The 19,777-nt window shown below is 41.7% G+C and overlaps 1 protein-coding gene across 1 annotated transcript in view; it reads right to left on the reverse strand.

Moving 5' to 3' along the window:
• Window positions 1-19,777, reverse strand: part of LOC116971033 (methylthioadenosine phosphorylase) — a 139,700-nt gene that overhangs the window by 111,270 nt on the left and 8,653 nt on the right. The window contains exon 3 of the mRNA XM_033017832.1: window positions 3,164-3,250. Within this exon, the coding sequence (XP_032873723.1) occupies window positions 3,164-3,250 (87 nt within the window). The remainder of the gene's footprint in view (window positions 1-3,163; window positions 3,251-19,777) is intronic.

A 19,777-nucleotide genomic window follows, 5' to 3' on the forward strand; every position in this document is an offset into this window, starting at 1 on the left:
AGGTGACGATTTATTTTATCTTTTCAAAATTTGCAGCATAGTAGAGTACAGCAGAGAGCCATATACCCCACCTAGTCAAAACGGGTTGAGGAGGTAGCGGAATCTCGGGTGCCATTTCCTTGAACAACTGCGCACGTGACGATGCTTTGAGGAAGATTTTCTTGACATTGGAAACTAGGCGATCGACATTTGGAAACAAGCTACATGTGTGCTTGACAATTCCATGAAGTCCTTGAGCTAAGCAGGTCAAATGCAACATTTTGGGGAATAAAACGTTTAAGAGCACAAGCAGCTTTTTTCATGTACGGAGCTGCATCAGTCACAAACAGAAGAACATTGCCATGTTTTATACCTTCTGGCCAAAGTACAGCAAGTGAAGATGTAAGCAACTGAGCAATAGTTGAGCTGTTTGACTTCTCCAATACTTCCCACATAAACAAATACTCCTTTGATGGTTGACCTAGCTCCAGTGTACCGATGACCACATTGGCAACATATCTCCCCACAGCAATGGTTGTCTCGTCTATTGAGATCCATATTTTGTTGCATGCAATACCTAATTTTCTGCACAACAATGTTGAAGTTGCTGTCAACATAGTTTTTCCGTTATGATGACTCGCTTGGTATATGTTCCTCTGCGTATTTCTCTAAAAAACCTCTGAGAGATTTGTTTTCCAATTTCCACAGTAGAATTCCAGCATCAATTGCCTTGCACAGATCATTCGAAAACTCAGATTTCAAAGGTTCAAAGGTTGATTTATTGTCACATACACCTAGATGTAGTGAAATTCTTTTTGCCAATGCAGCACATTAAAAAAGGAATACAAACATAACAATAATAAATAGCTTTAACATAAAAAACATCCCCCCCACAATGGTTCCCATTATGGGGGAAGGCACAAAGTCCAGTCCCATCCCCAATGTCCACCCATAGTCGGGCCTATTGAGGCCTCCACAGTTGCCTCTACGGAGGCCCGATGTTCCAGGCCATCCTCGCCGGGTGATGATGTTCCGGCGTCGGGAGAGTCCTCCCAGCGGCCTGGGAACCCTGGAACGGCCGCCTCCCTACTCGAGACCGTGGCTTCCGGAGCCGACAAGGCCGCGCCGAATGGAGCTCAACTGGCGATCTCGTCGCGAGATCCCAGGCTCCCGATGTAAAGTTTCAGCGCCGCCGCCCGCAGCTCCGCGATGTTTTTAACGCAGCTCACCGGAGTTCCAGCGCGGAGACCCAGGCAAGGCACCGCCCGCCCCGCAATGGCGCTCCAGCGCTGCACCGCCGTCCTCAGACCCGCAGCTCCGCCGCCGCCGATGCCGCCGCCGCCGCCGATGCCGAGGCTCCGGACGGCCCCGTCGCTCCTCGGACCCGCAGCTCCGCAGCCGCCACCGATGCCGCCGCTGAGGCTCCGGGCGGACCCCTCAGGAAATGCCGCTCCAGGCCCGCTGGTAGGCCGCGAGGACGGGTCGAAAGTGCAGCCCGGAGAAAAGCTGCATCTCCGGCCAGGTAGGGACCCTGAATTTGCGACTGGAGATAGCAGTAAATGTAGTGAGGAGACAAGCTTGGGTATTTCGCTTGGGTAGTCTACATCCCAGCGGTATCAACATTGACTTCTCTAATTTTAAGATAGCCCTTGTCTTCTCCCTCATCCCCCTCCCCCTTCCCAGCACTCCTTCTAGTCCTACTGTCTCCGCCTCTTCCTTTCTTTTTCCCGCCCTTCCCCTCACATCAGTCTGAAGAAGGGTCTGGACCCGAAATGTCACCTATTCCTTTTATCCATAGATGCTGCCTCACCCGCTGAGTTTCTCCAGCATTTTTTGGCTACCTTCAATTTTTCATGCATCTGCAGTTCTTTCTTAAACAGATCTTGGAGAAGACTGAACCAGCGGGCAGCGGTACGAACGAATGAACGACCGACGGAGGTGCCCCCGGTTACGCCCCAGTGGTGAAAATGTTCTTATAATTTATACTATGTAAAAAGGCATGAAAAGGTACATGGCATTCATGGCAAAGTCCTGGCTCTTGTCATAAGTGATAGGAACAGAATTAGGCCATTCGGCCCATCATGCCGCCATTCAATCATGGCTGATCTATCTCTCCCTCGTAACCCTATTCTCCTGCCTTCTCCCCATACCCCTGACACCTGTGCTAATCAAGAATCCATCTGTCCCTGCCTTATAAATATCCATTGACTTGGCCTCCACAGCCTGTGGCAAAGAATTCCAATGAAACACCACACTCTTGCTTAGAAATTCCACCTCATCTCCTTCTTAAAGGAACGTCCTTTAATTCTGAGGCTTTGATCTCTTGTCCTAGGCTCTCCAACTAGTGGAAACATCCTCTCCACATCCACTTTATTCAAGCCTTTCATATTCGGTACGTTTCAATGAGGTCCCCCATCATTCTTCAAAACTCCAGCGAGTACATGCCCAGTGCTGTCAAACGCTCATATGGTAACCCACTCATAACTGGGATCATTCTTGTAAACCTCCTCTGGACCTTCTCCAGGGCCAGCACATCCTTCCTCAAATATGGTGCCCAAAAGTTCTCACAATACTCGAAACACGGCCTGACCTGCGCCTTATAGAGCCTCAGCATTACATCCCTGTTTTTTGTATTATAACCCTCTTGAAATAAATGCTGGCATTGAGTTTGCTTTCTTTACTACCAATTCGATTTGCAGATTTACTTTTTGGGAATTCTGCACCATCCCTTTTTCACCTCTGATTTCTGGTCTCTCTCCCCATTTAGAAAATAGTCTACGCCTTTATTCCTACTATCAAAATGCATGACTCCACACTTTGCTACACTTTTGGGATGTGGGAGGAAGCCGAAGTACCTAGAGAAAACTCACGATCACAGGGAGAATGTGCAAAATCCGCAAAGACAGCAATTGAGGTCAGGATCAACCCGGGTCTATTAGTTTTGAGGCATCAGTTCTACCTGCTGCACCACTGTGCTGCCCTGACTCTCTCTCTCTTTTAAAACTGACAGAGTAATATTAAAACAGCCTTTACAGAGTTGGAAAGATTATACAAGACTTGGGAAGAGGAAAGGAAGACACAAGATGGCATGGAAAGGAAAATATTATACCTTAGATCCACATTGACATTCACATTTAGGTTAATGATTCAGTCCATGATCCACAAAGAAGTGCAAGTAACAAACCTTTCCAAATGGGGTATCGACATGTTTCTCACACTTTTCCTCCAAAATATCCATGTCACCCAGCCCTGAGCCACCAATAATTCCAATCTGTAATTCGAGAAAAACAGAAGTTGAAATTAATTATATAAGCACCATCATTCAGTGAGAAATTTTATCAATCTGTTCAGCCAAATCTATACAAGTGCCTGTGGAGAGAAGCATGCAGGCGGATAGTTAATTCCTGCATAAACCAGCTTTTCCTTTAAGCAGTATAACTACAAAAATATAATTAACAGACAGTACATTCTCAAGTTGAATTCATTCATTTTATCATCTACGACTTAAATCCCCTCCCTGAAGTATTTTATGGCGATGCATCACGCAAGGTTCGTTTCATCTAAAGGGACCCTATACCAGAGTGAAGTCACCAAATCTCAGTAGCTGTGCTGCTACATGCAACTGATGCTGGTGTTTACACAAGCTCAGAGCCCAAGTTCCAAACAGTCACTGGCCCTTTTGTTGTAACGTACAAGAGGATGGGCTTCATATTCAACATTCACAAGACCAATATCCTCTACCAACCTGTCCCTGGTGAATCATGCTACCCTCCAACAATATTCATGACAAGTGCCTAGAAAAAAAATAGACCACATCCCATATTCTTGGAGTCACCACCCAGAGAAAGGGTACCTTGATAATGAAATTCACTATCACAGAAATGCGGCCTCACCATCGTTTTTCATATCTGCAACATAACCTCCCAAATTCTTTAATCAATTCATCAAGACTGATGAGGGCCAATGTTCCAAAAGCCTTTTGACCACCCTATCCACCTGTGGTGCCACTTTCAACGAACTATGTACCTGCACTCCTAGATCCTTCTACTCTAAGACACTGCCCAGAGCCCTACCATTCACTGTGTAGGTCCTGCCCATGTAGGTCTTCCCAAGATGCACCCCGTCACATTTCTCACTATTAAATTCCATCAACCTGACCAAACGAGCAAGTATATTCTGCAATTTTTGACAAACATCTTCACTACCTACAATGCCACCCACTTTTATGTCATCTGCAAACTTGCTAATCATGCCCTGTCCATTCTCATCCAAATCATTGGTATGGGTGACAAGCAATAAAAAGTCCAGCACCGAATCCTGAGGCACACCACTAGTCACAGGCCTCCAGTCTGAGAAGCAACCTTCCACCATCACCCTCTGCTTTATTCCAAGAAGCCAATTTTCTATCCTTTCAGCTATCTCTCCTTGGATCCCATCAGATCTAACCGTCAAGAGCAGCCTACCATGCGGGACCTTGTCAAATGCCTTGCTGAAATCCATATATACAACATCTACTGCTCTGCCCTCATGAACCTTTTTGGTCACATCATCAAAAACCTCAGATTGGTGAGACATGACAGCCCATGTACAAAACCATGCTGACTATCCTTAATCAGCCCTTCCAGCTTCGTACCATAGCTAAAATCAAACCATTCCTCCAATTCGATGACCTTGAAAAAAATCATCCACGCATTGACTACTGCAACTCCCTATACACTGGCATCAGCCAATCATTCCAGTCCTGCCTGCAATTGGTTCAAAACGCCGCAACGAGACTTCTGACGGGTACCCGTAAAAGGGACCACATCATCCGATTCTGGCCTCTCTCCACTGGCTCCCAGTACGGTACAGAATCAACTTCAAGCTCCCCTTATTCGTATACAAAGCCCTTAACGGGCTTGCCCCCCCCACCCCCCCCATATCATAAATCTCTAACCCACCATTCTACCTCCAGGTCCCTCAGGTCGGCCGACTTGGGGCTACTGACTATCCTGCGGTCTAGGTTTAAGCTCAGGGGTGACCGCGCTTTTGCGGTTGCAGCACCCAGACTGTGGAATAGCATCCCTCTCCTCATAAGAACTGCCCCCTCCATCGACTCCTTTAAGTCGAGGCTCAAAACCTTTTTTTTTTAGTCCCTCTGAGGGGGCGCTGTAAACATTTTATGTATGTATTGTTAGGTCTGTGTACCATTGTAAGCAGCACATTAGTACCTGAACTGATGTATAGCACTTTGGTCAACGTGAGTTGTTATTAAATGAGCTATATAAATAAAATTGATTGATTGATAAATGCATGTTTATCCTGTCCCTCAGAATACTCTCTATTTATCCCCAACCTTGAGACGGACGATCCGAAAGGAAGAGTACAATTGTGGTAAGGCATTCTAGCTACAGTAGTCAAAACCTCTTGCTAAGGAAGCCAATACACCATTTGCATTCTTGACTGCTTGCTGCACTGTATGTTTGTTTTCGATGACTGCTGGTCAAGGGCATGCAGAGTCCCTTTTTCATGAACATTTCCCAATTTATCATCATGTAAACAATACTCTACCATTTTGTAATTCTAATGGATAAATGCATATTTACCCATGAAATTCTGCTTCAGCCAAGTATTTTATCTGCTCACTCGTCTCGTCTAAATCATCTTGAAGACAGTTTCCTCCCCATAAAAACGCATCAGTTTTGAACCATCAGACGAGAATACTGATTTATTCCTATTTCGGTTCTTTTCTGTCAAGCAATTTTAAATCATGCCTGTATATTACTCGAATTCCATGCATTTTAATGTTATGGCATCTTAAAGTCCAAATGCATTATCAATTTCTTTATCCACAAAAATGCCTGTCAGGTTGTCAAACATGATTTCCTCTTCAGAAATCCAGGTTGATTTTCCGTTGATATTTTCTAAATGATCTGTTATCACATCCTAAACATATGTGTGTTTTTACAATACTGGGTACAAAAAGTGTGACATCATACATAAAACTAAGTTCACAAATAAATTATTTCAACATGTTTAGATTAATCAAAAACCCTCACAGCAGGTTGTGACAGGGAGAGATAGTTCATGAAGTTTGAGAAAATTTCAATAATGAACAAAATTCCTTGCATTCATGCGTTCCTATGCGTTTTTTTACACTTTATGTTTGGTGTCCACCATAACAACTGTTACATGAAATTTAGAATGTCATTTTTTCAACAGCATGATAGCTGATTTCTTCACTTTTGCTGTTTTTCAACATATTCCACGTTTATAGCAAGAAAGTACATTTGCATGTGACCATATGAGCAATATTTCTGTTGTCTACTGAAATGTGCGTCACGTGCGTTTGGACACCAAAATGAAAGTAGCTCCTGTTTCTTCCAGTATTTCTTTTTTTGTAATTTCTTTCACATGTTTTGAATAAACTTTATGGAAGTAATTGCAATACATAATAAGATACTGCAGATACATAATTTGATGGAAATATAGCTGCTGCAAAATGCTGGTGTTATGCGTGTGATGGTGGACACCAAAAATATTCACTAATTTTGGCATGCAGCAGTTTTTACAGAATCTTGATATTAAGTTTACTTTCTTCTCATAATTTAATTATCTATTGAGTTCTTCAAACTAAAAATTTTTCAATCTCCTTGGAAGTTCTTTGGTCTTAATTTACCATTGTGGTGTAACGGTGGTTACTCTAAAATAGGGTGGACACCAACAGTAACCACCGTTACACTCTTTGAAATATGGCCATTCAGAGCACAATGCCAAATTCATCAAAAGTTTTGTTTATTACTGTGAAACATGCATCTCTGCGAAGTAACAAACTTGAAAATGTTTTGAATTATAATTAAATTAATGCAGATATTGTCTCTTCATTTCATTGTGTCAAGCATGTCACATTTTTGGTGTCCTAAAAATTGATATTTTTGAGATACAAACTAGTTGAATCAGGGAATTAATTTAATTCCTAACGATTTTATCTCTACTATCTCTTGCACATTTGAGTAACAATCCGTGAAAAAAATAACACCATACTACTTGAAACAGTGAAAATATGACATTTTTAATGTTCTGTGCTGAAATCTCTCCAGTATTGTAAAAATACACATATACTCTAGCATTTTCCCTACTACTGATGTAAGGTTAATAGGTATGTCGTTCCCCATTTTCTCTTATTCTTTAAAAAATATTATTTGCTCACCGCTAACCTGAATAAACAAACCCATAACCTATCGTTTTTGAAAATAACAGGCAATACATCCTCTCTTCACATGGTTGGTTGCTCCAGCATTTTACCTATGTTTATTAAAATAATTTGTTGTAATGTCTACCCAATGTTTTTGCCATCACTATTAACACCAATAGCTCATAGTGCAAAGCAAATAAATGTCCTACAGATTTATTTCTTCAGGGAGTAGGGACTTAGAAGTTAATCTCAGACAAGGGATGGGTGTAAGCCAGAACATCTTGAAACTCTTTTGCTGAACATCGTCATCTTTTCATGGAGAAGTGCAATGAGAAAAAAATGACAGATAGCAAAAAAAGGCATATTTTGGACCTCAGGTCTACAAATGCTTCAGATCCATTGTGAAAGGTAGCAGCAGTTTAAATGTGGAATATGTAACAGCAATTTGCACTCAGAAAAATCCTTAAACCATGCTTCTGAAGATTCAAAGCAGCATCATAGCACTGCATGTGTTTCACACATGCTCCATCTGGTGATGAAAGCATCCAATGGTTTAGGTTTAGAATTAACATTACCATTTTAGGTCAAATTAATTGTTTCCAAGGCAATATTGAATGAAAGATGTCATCTTAGCAGTACCACTGAGTTTCAAGTACATGCATACATTTTCAAATTTTGACATGGATTCATTCAATCCTGGAAAGAGTAGTTTAAAAAATATTTAAAGTAATATTTAAAAGAACAATGTTTAAAAGAACACCTTGGTTTAGCACTTTCTTATATTTTCATATCAATTATGGTTTTTCTTCAACTTTTTGGATGTTCAGCCATGATCATATTGAATGGCGGTGCTGGCTCGAAGGGACGAATGGCCTACTCCTGCAGCTATTTCCTGTTTCTAACTCCATTCGTTAGTCAGCATTACATTGTGATAAAGAATAAAGAGACATGAAATAATTTTGGCTGAATGACTGGAATATTTATGACTAACTGATAGTACAGGTATTGCATTCAGTTAATTGGAAAACAAATCAAGTCCTTGCACGTCTATCGCCCCCAGGTGGTCAGAAAGCCATTCGCTCTCAGACCTTACAGAAAATCGAGAAAATGGCCGCCACTGAAATCAATAGAAAATGGAGCCTGTTGTGAGGAGATCCAATTGCTGGAAGGCCAATCCTGTATGAATGACAGATTTGATTGAATTTTTCTTGATATTCAGTTCAAATAGCTACAAATCGTGTCTTCATTGACCTTATAACTATAGAGATTTTATGCTATTGCAGAGCAAGATCCAACACAGAAGTGAAGTGTCATTATTGATCTTTCATTTTGTTACAAGCAATTAACCGAGGAAAGAACATTCAAGGTGTGACTGCAAACTAGGGGCACCAGTAATCAAGAGTGTATGACGCTGTCTTCCCAGGAGACAATTTTGGAAATACATCCTTAAAGAAGATATAGATTAAAGGCCAGAGAATCCCGGATTAGAATAAAATATCAATTACATTCTTGTTCTCCCCTTCGTGGTCTGTTTAAAAACAGCACAGCATAAACCAAGGAGCTGAGATGTTACATTATGAAGCCAAACCACAGAAGCAAAAGGATACTTTTTTCCAGTTTTTCTGTTCCTTGTTCAGTTGAAAGCAATGAACAATCAACTGATATCCAACGAGATTAACAGTGTGCAGATGGACTGCATATTAACCTGTGATCTCACAAAACCATGTTTTCCTTTCCCCCTCCTAAAAACACATCATGAAAATTAGATGGAATTTATGAATTAGATGGATTGACCAAACCAAATCACAATTGTAAGTGTTTCCTCGTCTCTGTTCTAAATGGCTTACTCCTTATTCTTAAACTGTGGCCCCTGGTTCTGGACTCCCCCAACATCGGGAACGTGTTTCCTGCCTCTAGCGTGTCCGAACCCTTAATCTTATATGTTTCAATGAGATGCCCTCTCTTCCTTCTAAACTCCAGAGTGTACAAGCCCAGCTGCTCCATTCTCAGAGCATATGACCAGTCCCGCCATCCCGGGAATTAACCTTGTAAACCTACGCTGCACTCCTTCAAAAGCAAGAAAATTGATAAGCTGTAATGCAGGGAAACATAATTATTTCATACGCAGAGTAAAAGTTTATTCTAAAACAGAGCCAAGATGGGAAGGTAAGGGAGCAGCGGATAAATGAGTGAAACATTTTGCCGTGATCCAATCCCCACTGCAGCTCTTTGATGGCACCACATCGGACACTTTCCACATGAGAAGTGGAATGAAGCAAGACTGCTCACACTCTGTTCGTCATCTTCCTATCTGCCCTTCTGTCCCTAGCTTTCCGGATAGACATGAAAGTGTATCTTCACACCATACGTAATGAGAAGTTCTTCGATCTAGCAAGGTTGAAAGCCAAGATGAAGGTGAGAACTGTGCTTATAAGTGTATACACTGATGATGCTGCACTCATCGTCCCAACGGAAGGACTGAATTGACAGACTGTCTCCTGCTTGCAACAATAACGACTGACAGTAATCATTAAAAAAATGTTGTCATGGGTCAGGGCATTCCACTTCCCCATGAAATCACCCTAAACACCACTCTGCTGGAACTGTCAACAAACTCACCTACCCAGGATCCACGGTGATTGATAGCCTCTCTCTGGATGAGGAAATCAATTCACGTATAGGAAAGGCAGTAACTACCTTCACGAGGCTAACCAAGGAGAGAGATTCAAGAGATTCTAGAGAGTTTATTGTCATGTGTCCCTGATAGGACAATAAAATTCTTCCTTCGCTTCAGCACAACAGAACATAGTAGGCATGACTACAGAACAGATCAGTGTGTCCATATACCATTATATAAAGATATACACACATGAATAAATAAACTGATAAAGTGCAAATAAACAGATAATGGGCTATTAATGTTCAGAGTTTTGTCCGAGCCGAGTTTAATAGCCTGATGGCTGTGGGGAAGTAGCTGTTCCTGAACCTGGTCGTTAGTCTTCAGGCTCCTGTACCTTCTACCTGAAGGTAGCGGGGAGATGAGTGTGTGGCCAGGATGGTGTGCGTCCTTGATGATGCTGCCAGCCTTTTTGAGGCAGCGACTGCGATAGATTCCCTCGATGGTAGGGAGGTCGGAGCCGATGATGAACTGGGCAGTGTTTACTACTTTTTGTAGTCTTTTCCGCTCCAGGGCGCTCAAGTTGCCGAACCAAGCCACGATACAACTGGTCAGCATGCTCTCTACTGTGCACCTGTAGAAGTTAGAGAGAGTCCTCCTTGACAAACCGACTCTCCGTAATCTTCTCAGGAAGTAGAGGCTCTGATGTGCTTTCTTTATAATTGCATCAGTGTTCTCGGACCAGGAAAGATCTTCAGAGATATGCATGCCCAGGAATTTGAAGCTCTTGACCCTTTCCACCATCGACCCGTTGATATAAACGGGACTGTGGGTCCCTATCCTACCCCTTCCAAAGTCTACAATCAGTTCCTTGGTTTTGCTGGTGTTGAGAGCCAAGGTTATTGTGCTGGCACCATATGGTCAGTCGGCTGATCTCTCTTCTATACTCTGACTCGTCCCCATCAGTGATACATCCCACAACAGTGGTGTTGTCAGCGAACTTGATGATGGAGTTCGCACTATGAACGGCTACGCAGTCATGAGTATAGAGTGAGTACAGCAGGGGGCTGAGCATGCAGCCTTGAGGTCCCCCCGTGCTGATTGTTATCGAGGCTGACACATTTTAACCAATACGAACAGACTGTGGTCTATGAATGAGGAAGTCGAGGATCCAATTGCAGAGGGATGCACAGAGACCCAGTTCTGCGAGTTTGGTAACCAGCTTGGAGGGGATGATTGTATTAAATGCCGAGCTGTAATCAATGAATAACAGCCTGACATGAGTTTTTGTTGTCCAAGTGGTCCAGAGCGGAGTGGAGAGCCAGCGAGATTGCATCCACCGTTGACCTGTTGTGGCAGTAAGCGAACTGCAGTAGGTCCAGGTCTTTGTCGAGGCAGCATGAAAGAACAGTAAACTCACAATCATGTCCTAGATAGCTCTATAAAGCATGCACCTTGAGCACGTGACTGTACAGCGATGAAGCTTGGACAACAGATTGAATTCTGTTTTTAATTTGTGTCTCTGTGATGTCTTTATTACTTGTTATATTCCGATTATGTTATTCCGATTACTATGTAAGGTGTCCTTGAGATGTCTGAAAGGCTCCCATTAAATAAAATTTATTATTATTATTAAATCAAGAATGGAAATTAAATAATTTTCATTTGAATGAATGAATGAATGAATGAATGAATGAATGAATGAATGAATGAATGAATGAATGAAAACTTTATTGTCATTCAGATATACACCTAGACACAGTGCACCTTGAACGAAATTTCGTTGCATTTGACTCTCCAAATCAGGTAAATAGTAAAAGTAAAAGTGCTAGGTGCGTCCATAAAAATGCCTCATGTGCATGGTTCTGTAAAATAAATATATATAAAAAGTTTTTAAAAAGTGTCGATATTTAAAAAGTTCTAGCCTCGGTTTTGTTGATTGTTCAGTAATCTTATGGCCTGGGGGATGAAGCTGTTGCAGAACCTGGTTGTCCCGCTCTTCATTTCCGCTGCCTTCATCGCATCCTGGTTGTTTCTTGGCAGGACAAAATGGCCAATGAATCTATCCTCTCCCTGACCAACATGCCTAGCAATTCTGCGATCCTCAAGCAGAAGCACCTTCACTGGCTCAGTCATATACAAACGATGGAAAAGATGCATTCCTAATGATGTGCAATATGGGGGGTTGCCAATACACAGATGCCAAAATGAAGACCAAAGCTTTACTACAAAGATACGATTAAAAAAGATGAGATAAATTTTAACATTGGCATTGACAACTGGGAAGTGCATGCCAAGGAACAGGTGAATAAAGAAACTCCAGGTGGTATGAAGCACCACAACAGCAAATGGTTCAAGACCCTGATGGCTGGGTGCCAATCCCACACAAGGGTTAACAGCAACATCAACACCCTCCCCAATCCAATGGCCAGAGATAACATCACCTGTGGAAGCTGTAGGAGGGTCTGTCTGCCAAGTAGGAAATGTAATCGCAGATGAAACATTCACCTCTCCAAGCAGGAGAATACCAAAGCCGCAACATCATCTCCTGCAGACGGACATATGCCAACAGTAGGCTGTGGGCCGAGGAGCTTGTTCGTAGTTTTGTGACCCAACTCACAGAACTACATTAAATTTTCACATATTGTGTAAAAATATTATATAAATCATCCCTGAAACTCATCAAGAACAAAACTTGCACATTATTATTAAATTAGAGAAAAAACGGAAAATTGTCGGGTATTTTTAGTCCAATCAAAGCATGCTTGACATTGAGTCGGACGCCAGTTGGCCAATCACGCGCTTTGTTTCAGGCTTGCTAGGCAGGGAGCCCACATCAAGGCTGAGAGTGCTTCTACTGATGCCTGTTTTACTGGAGATTCCGATGAAGGTTCTTTGTAGTTCTGTGGAATACATGTTGTGGAAACTTGCAGCAGGGTAATTGAATTTAGTGAGAAAAGAATGTGCAGCTAAGTGGATAGAAGTGGAACAAAGCCTTGAAACCAGTCCCTGCTGAGGTGCTGCAGTCAAACTTTGTGAATCAACTGGAACTGAAAGGTAAGATCTAAAGTCTGAATTTATGAAAATTAATCTGTATGGAATTAATTTAATTGCACCCTTTTATAATGTGAAAAAATGAGATTTGGAGGCTGTACATTCATTCATTCATTCATTCATTCATTCATTCATTCATTCGCTCATTCATTCGCTCATGAAGTTGAGGGCCTAAACTATGTGTATCCATAACAAAGTAAATTAAACATTTTCTCTAATGCCAGATTGTTGAAGTGTAATTAGTTTTCTTTAACATCTATTCTCGGAGCTGCCTGCTATAACTTACCGGGAAAAAGTGAGGGACCTATGTACTTAACATAGTGAAGCCGCGGTCTCAATTAAGAAGCAGCCGATTCGCGAACGTGGAACCGCGGAGTGCGTTTGGATCATCTCCGCGGGCGGGGGGGGGGGGTGGAATGCTGTATAAAGTGCCGTCCCTAGCGGCCTTTTCCAGGCCCTGACCACGGGAGAATAACGGAGGAATATTCACTGCACTTTAAAGGCTTCCATTGGATTGAGAAATGGTCAGAAATGGCTGGTGTAGAAATGAATTGGTGTATGTGAACTTGAACGAACTAATTTATCTATGGTAGTAACAGTGTTATTCTCATTAACATTAAGAAGAGGTTGACATTTTATGAATTGAAGTCCATGCAGACTTAATGACTATGAGACTTTTTTTGTAGCCTCTGCCTGACCCTCCACTTGAACTTGAACTAACTTATCAATAGACTTATCAAAACTTATCAAAAGACTTGGAATCTGATGAAGAATATTCAGATGAAGACCAGATGTAATGTAAACAAATAAATTGGGGAAATAAATTATTATATAAAGTTTTATTTTAAAGTCTATCGCTTCACTGTTTATTTGGTCAAATTATTTAAACAATGAGTGAATTACTTATGATAATGGCGATTTCTAGACACATTTTTGATGCTCGGCCCTCAGCCTACAGTGGGTACAGTGAGTGAAAACCTTTGTTTTGCATGCTAGCCAAACAGATTAGATATTCCATACATAGATACAATGTGTTCAAACTCAAGTACAATAGATAAGAGCAAAGTGGAGATACAGAATACAGTTCTCAACATTGTAATGCATCAGTTCCTTAGACAAAGTCCAATAACCTCACTGGGATAGAGGTGAATCGAACAGTACCCAAGCTTATGGAAGGATAGTTCAGAAACATAATATCAGAGGGAAGAAACTGTTCTCGAGTCTGATGATGCATGAGTTCAAGCCTCTGTACGTTCTGTCGGATGGGAACAGAGAGAAGGAGGAATGACAGAGGTGGGACGTTTTTGATTATGTTAGCTGTTTTACCGAGGCAACATGAAGGCAATTGTGGGAAGTCTGGTCTGTCTGATGAACTGGGTTTCTACGTGATTTCTTGCCGTCTTGTGCAGAGCTGTTTCCAAACCAAGCAGTGATGCAACCCTACAGTATGTTTTCTATAGTGGTATCTGTAGAAGTTTGAAAGAATCACTGGAGACATGCCAAATTTCCTCTGTCTCTTCAAGAAGTATAGGCATTGGTGTGACTTCTTGGCTATCGCAACAACGTGATTGATCCACGACAGATATTAACGCAAAGGAACTTGAAGCTCTCAACATCACACCATTGATGTTGATGGAGTCATGTACTCCACTGTACTTGCTAAAGTCAATAAAGTTAATGTGCTGGTTATTTAAGAGTTGATAGAAGGTAGACAAAAAATGCTGGAGAAACTCAGAGGGTGAGGCAGCACCTATGGAGAAAAGGAATAGGCGACGTTTCGTTTCGAACCTTCTTCAGACTGACAAAGGGTCTCGACCCAAAACGTTGCCTATTCTCTTTCTCCATAGAGGCTGCCCCACCCGCTGAGTTTTTCCAGCATTTCTGTCTACCTTCGATTTTTTCAGCATCTGCAGTTCTTTCTTAAACAATAATGCCCCTGTCCCACTTAGGAAACCTGAACGGAAACCTCTGGAGACTTTGTGCCCCACCCAAGGTTTCCGTGCGGTTCCCAGAGGTTTTTGTCAGTCTCCCTACCTGCTTCCACTACCTGCAACCTCCGGCAACCACCTGCAACCTCCGGGAACCGCACGGAAACATTGGGTGGGGCGCAAAGTCTCCAAAGGTTTCTGTTCAGGTTTCCTAAGTGGGACAGGCCCTTAAGAGGTGATAGAGGTTTATAAGTCATTTCATAGAAAACAGAACCAATTGTTCAGGAAGTGCTAGACTGGAAAAGGAAGAAACCGTTGAGGGAACTTGTAGAGGTCCTGAAGTACAAACACGAGAGGGTTCTATTTAAGGGTGATGAAGAAAAGTTGGGCAGAGATCTTCTCATACGAGAATGAATGTCAGGGGAAGCACCACCCGCACAACAGGATATTCACACTGTTAATGAGTGGCAGACACACAATAACAAATGGGACATTTGCTGCTAGATACTTCAACCAAAGGGCAGGAGGAGGTAACTCAAGACAGATTAAAGGGGAACTGCAGGAGCTTCTATGGGGAAAACACAGGATATTCAATGGAATTTAAATATTTTAGAAATCAGTTTGAGGATATAGATAGTACATATCATCTACTGTGGTCATGATCAAACATTTACAAGGGAAGATGAAGAGACAGAATTTGATCAATGCTATATCAATGGAGTTCATATGGCAGTGATAGCTTACAAAGGATTCCATCTAATATCCATGAGGCAATTTAAAGAAAGCAAGTCAGTAAATTAAGATTGTCTTACTGCAGGGCAACTGTTAAACACAACAACAATAGTAGGAAGATCTCAGAATTTCCTTAACATGCAAAAAAAAGGAATAGCTTTTGACCCAAGTAAGCAAGTCATGAACACAACCCTGTCCTCATCAACAGAGTTGCTGTAGAGATGTTTGACATTTTTTGATTCAAGATGGTGGTGACAGCAGATGCAGGAATAGAACAGGTCCAGTATTTGAGCTGGGATAATTACCTCTCATGCCTTCGGAGGCACACTCTTGCCATTCCGAGGCTGGCTGTGGGAGGTATCCCAGGACACGGAAGCTGACCAGTGCCCACGTGAGGTGAGGGATGGTATGTTCACAGCTCGATGTGAACGGATGGAGGCAATGGTGAAGTGGGCTGTTAAGAGGCCTTGCAGCAGCCCAGAGGTCGAGTGGATCAGGTGCCACTGCTAGCAGAGGATTGAACATGGATGGATTGTGGGTTGGACATGGCCTGTAGTAACAATGTTGATGTTAGACCTTGCCAGGCCGACCCCTGCAATTACAGACCAGTGCCGCTACTAGGACAATAGGCCTTTATAGCCAACTTTTGATTTGAATCTTACAAAATGGCAACGCTTGTATACCATCTCAGTACAATCCACATACGATTGTCTCCTAATCTGAGGAAAAACATTCTTGCCATAGAGGGAGTACAGAGAAGGTTCACCAGACTAATTCCTGGGATGTCAGGACTTTCATATGAAGAAAGACTGGATAGACTCTGCTTTTACTCGCTAGAATTTAGAAGATTGAAGGGGGATCTTATAGAAACTTACAAAATTCTTAAGGGGTTGGACAGGCTAGATGCAGGAAGATTGTTCCCGATGTTCGGCAAGTCCAGAACAAGGGGTCACAGTTTAAGGATAAGGGGGAAGTATTTTAGGACCGAGATGAGAAAAACATTTTTCACACAGAGAGTGGTGAATCTCTGGAATTCTCTGCCAGAAGGTAGTTGAGGCCAGTTCATTGGCTATATTTAAGAGGGAGTTAGATGTGGCCCTTGTGGCTAAAGGGATCAGGGGGTATGGAGAGAAGGCAGGTACAGGATACTGAGTTGGATGATCAGCCATGATCATATTGAATGGCGGTGCAGGCTCGAAGGGCCGAATGGCCTACACCTGCACCTATTTTCTATGTTTCTACGATATGTCCCCATTCTTTAGGGAATAGGGGTTCCCCTCTTCTATCATAGATGAGGCCCTCACATGTCTCTTCGGTACCCCGCAGCTCCACTCTTGCTCCTCCTTCCCCCAGTTGCAATAAGGACAGAGACGCCCTAGTCCTCACCTTTCACCCCATCAGCCGTCACACACCACACACATTTTGCCATCTCCAACAGTATCCCACCACTAGTCACATCTTCCCATCCCCACCCATTTCCGCAGACGGCTCCCTCCGCAACTCCCTGATTAACATCGCTTCCCACCCAAACCACCCCCTCCCCAGATACCTTCTCCTGCAACCGGAGGAGATGCAACACCTGTCCCTATACCCCCTCCCTCGACTCTGTCCAGAGGCTCTGACAGTCCTTAGGATTAGGCAGAGGTTCATTTGCACCTCCTTCCAACCTCATCTACTGTATCCTCTGTTCCAGGTGTGGACTCCTATATATCAGTGAGACAAAGCACAGACTGGGCGATTGTTTCGCTGAACACCTTCGCTCAGTCCCCCTTGGTCTATGCAATCTCCTGGTTGCTAAACACTGTAACTCCCCCTCCCATTTCCATACTGACCTGGGCCTCCTTCACTGTCAGAGTGAGGCCAAACGCCAATTGGAGGAACAGCACCTCATATTTTGCTTTGGCAGCTTACAATGCCACAGTGTGGAGGCTGTGGAGGCCAAGTCAGTGGATATTATTATGGCAGAGATAGATTTTTGATTAGTACAGGTGTCAGAGGTTATGGGGAGAAGGCAGGAGATGGGGTTGGATAGATCAGCCATGATTGAACAGTGGAGTAGACTTGATGGGCCGAATGAGCTAATTCTGCCATCACATTACCTTATGACCTAAATACAGCAATATATTGCAACCTTGCAGAATATTGATTTCTCTAATTTCAAGTAACCTTTGCATCCCCTCTCTCCCCATCCCTCCCCCACCCTAGTCGTTATACTAGTTTCACTGTCGTCCTGTTGAGTGTCGCTGCCTGTATAACTCGTTAACACCTAGCCCACCGCCAACAATGGACCAGTGTGGGCTCCAGCGTTTCTTGATCGTCCTTGCTTTTTGCACATCTTTCATTCATTTGTTCTATCACTCATTTCCCTTGACTCTCAGTCCGAAGAAAGGGTCTCATCCCGAAACTTCACCTATCCCTTCTCTCCAGAGGTACTGCCTGACCTGCTGAGTTTTTTGAATGAATGAATGAATGATATCTTTTATTTCGAACGATTAAAAAAAAAAAGAAGAAAAGAAAAGATGAAAATGAATAAATAAAAATATAATTATATATACATATATATATACATAAATACATACACACATACATACATATACATGTACATATATACATACATACATATACACATATACATAACATATATGTACATACATAAATTAAAAAATCAAAAGCCAATTTCAACATAATACACATTAGACTCGTTCGAAAAGGGATAGGAAGAAGCCTATGTTTGTCAAGTCCTACCCCCATTCTTCACCATTAACAAATGCAAAATTCAATAAAATAAACTAAACAGACAATTCAAATAAAACTATTCCAATCAAGCTATTAAGAAAAAAAGAACAAAAAAAGAAAAGAACAAAAAGAACAAGCACCATTAACATCTGTGAGATTTACATTCTCCTTCCTCATTGCTGTACTTTTCAAAGATAGATCTTTTGTACATTTTTTAAAATTGCATTATATTCATACTTTGTTTAATCGTTTCGTCAAGACCATTCCACAAAACCACCCCACAAATGGAAATACACATACTTTTTAAATTGGTCCGAGCATAATGCTGTTTCAAGTTTAGTTTCCCTCTAAAGTTATAACCCCCCTCTCTGTCTTTGAACAGTTTTTGTATGTTTACAGGTAGCAGTTTATTTTTTGCTTTATAAATTATTTGTGCAGTCTTAAATTCTACCAGATCCTTAATCTTTAAGGTGTGTAATTTTAAATACAGTATATTGGTGTGTTCATGATATCCTACATTGTTTACTATACGAATAGCTCTTTTTTGTAGTGTGCTTAGTGATTGTAAGGTGGTTTTGTAGGTGTTGCCCCATACTTCCACACAGTAATTTAAATACGGTAACACAAGTGAGCTGTACAGAATACACAGTGCTCTCTCATTCAAAACATGCCTTGCTTTCCCCATCACTCCAATACTCCGTGCTACTTTTGATCTCACATGTTTTATAAGGGGTTTCCAGCAGATTTTGTGATCAAGAATCACACCCAGAAATTTATTTTCATACACTCTTTCTATTTCAACATTATTTATCATTACTTTTACTTGTGTATTTATTTTGCATTTTCCAAACGGCATAAGTTTGGTTTTGTTTAAATTTAATGATAATTTATTCAAATCAAACCATGTTTTTAGTTTACTTATTTCTGCTGTGACCACCTCCAAAACCTGCTGCAAATTGTCCCCATCACAGAAAATATTAGTGTCATCTGCAAATAACACAAATTTCAAGAGGTTTGACACCCTACATATATCATTAATATACAAAATAAATAATTTGGGGCCCAAAACCGACCCCTGTGGGACTCCACAAGTTATTTCTAAGCATGTTGATTTGCAGTCGCCTATTTTTTACTTATGTAGCTTCTCATCCATTCTAGTACAGCCCCTCTGATTCCATACTTTTCCAGTTTTTTGATTAGCAAATGATGATCAATTGTATCGAATGCTTTTTTCAAATCTATAAATACACCCACTGCATATTTCTTGTTATCTATAGAACTGGTAATGTCTTCAATTAACTCCATTAATGCCATGGATGTCGATCTGTTTGACCTGAATCCATATTGACTATCAACTAGCAATTCGTGTTTCTCGATAAAGTTATCTAATCTACTCACATACAGTTTTTCTAATATTTTTGAGAACTGAGAGAGTAACGACACCGGCCTGTAATTTGTAAATTGATTTCTGTCTCCAGCTTTGTATAGTGGGATGACTTTGGCAGTTTTCATTTTACATGGAAATACACCAGTTTTGAAAGATAAATTGCAAATATA

The sequence above is a fragment of the Amblyraja radiata genome, chromosome 3 (genome assembly GCF_010909765.2).
Source record: "Amblyraja radiata isolate CabotCenter1 chromosome 3, sAmbRad1.1.pri, whole genome shotgun sequence".
In the NCBI taxonomy this organism is placed as follows: Eukaryota; Metazoa; Chordata; class Chondrichthyes; order Rajiformes; family Rajidae; genus Amblyraja; species Amblyraja radiata.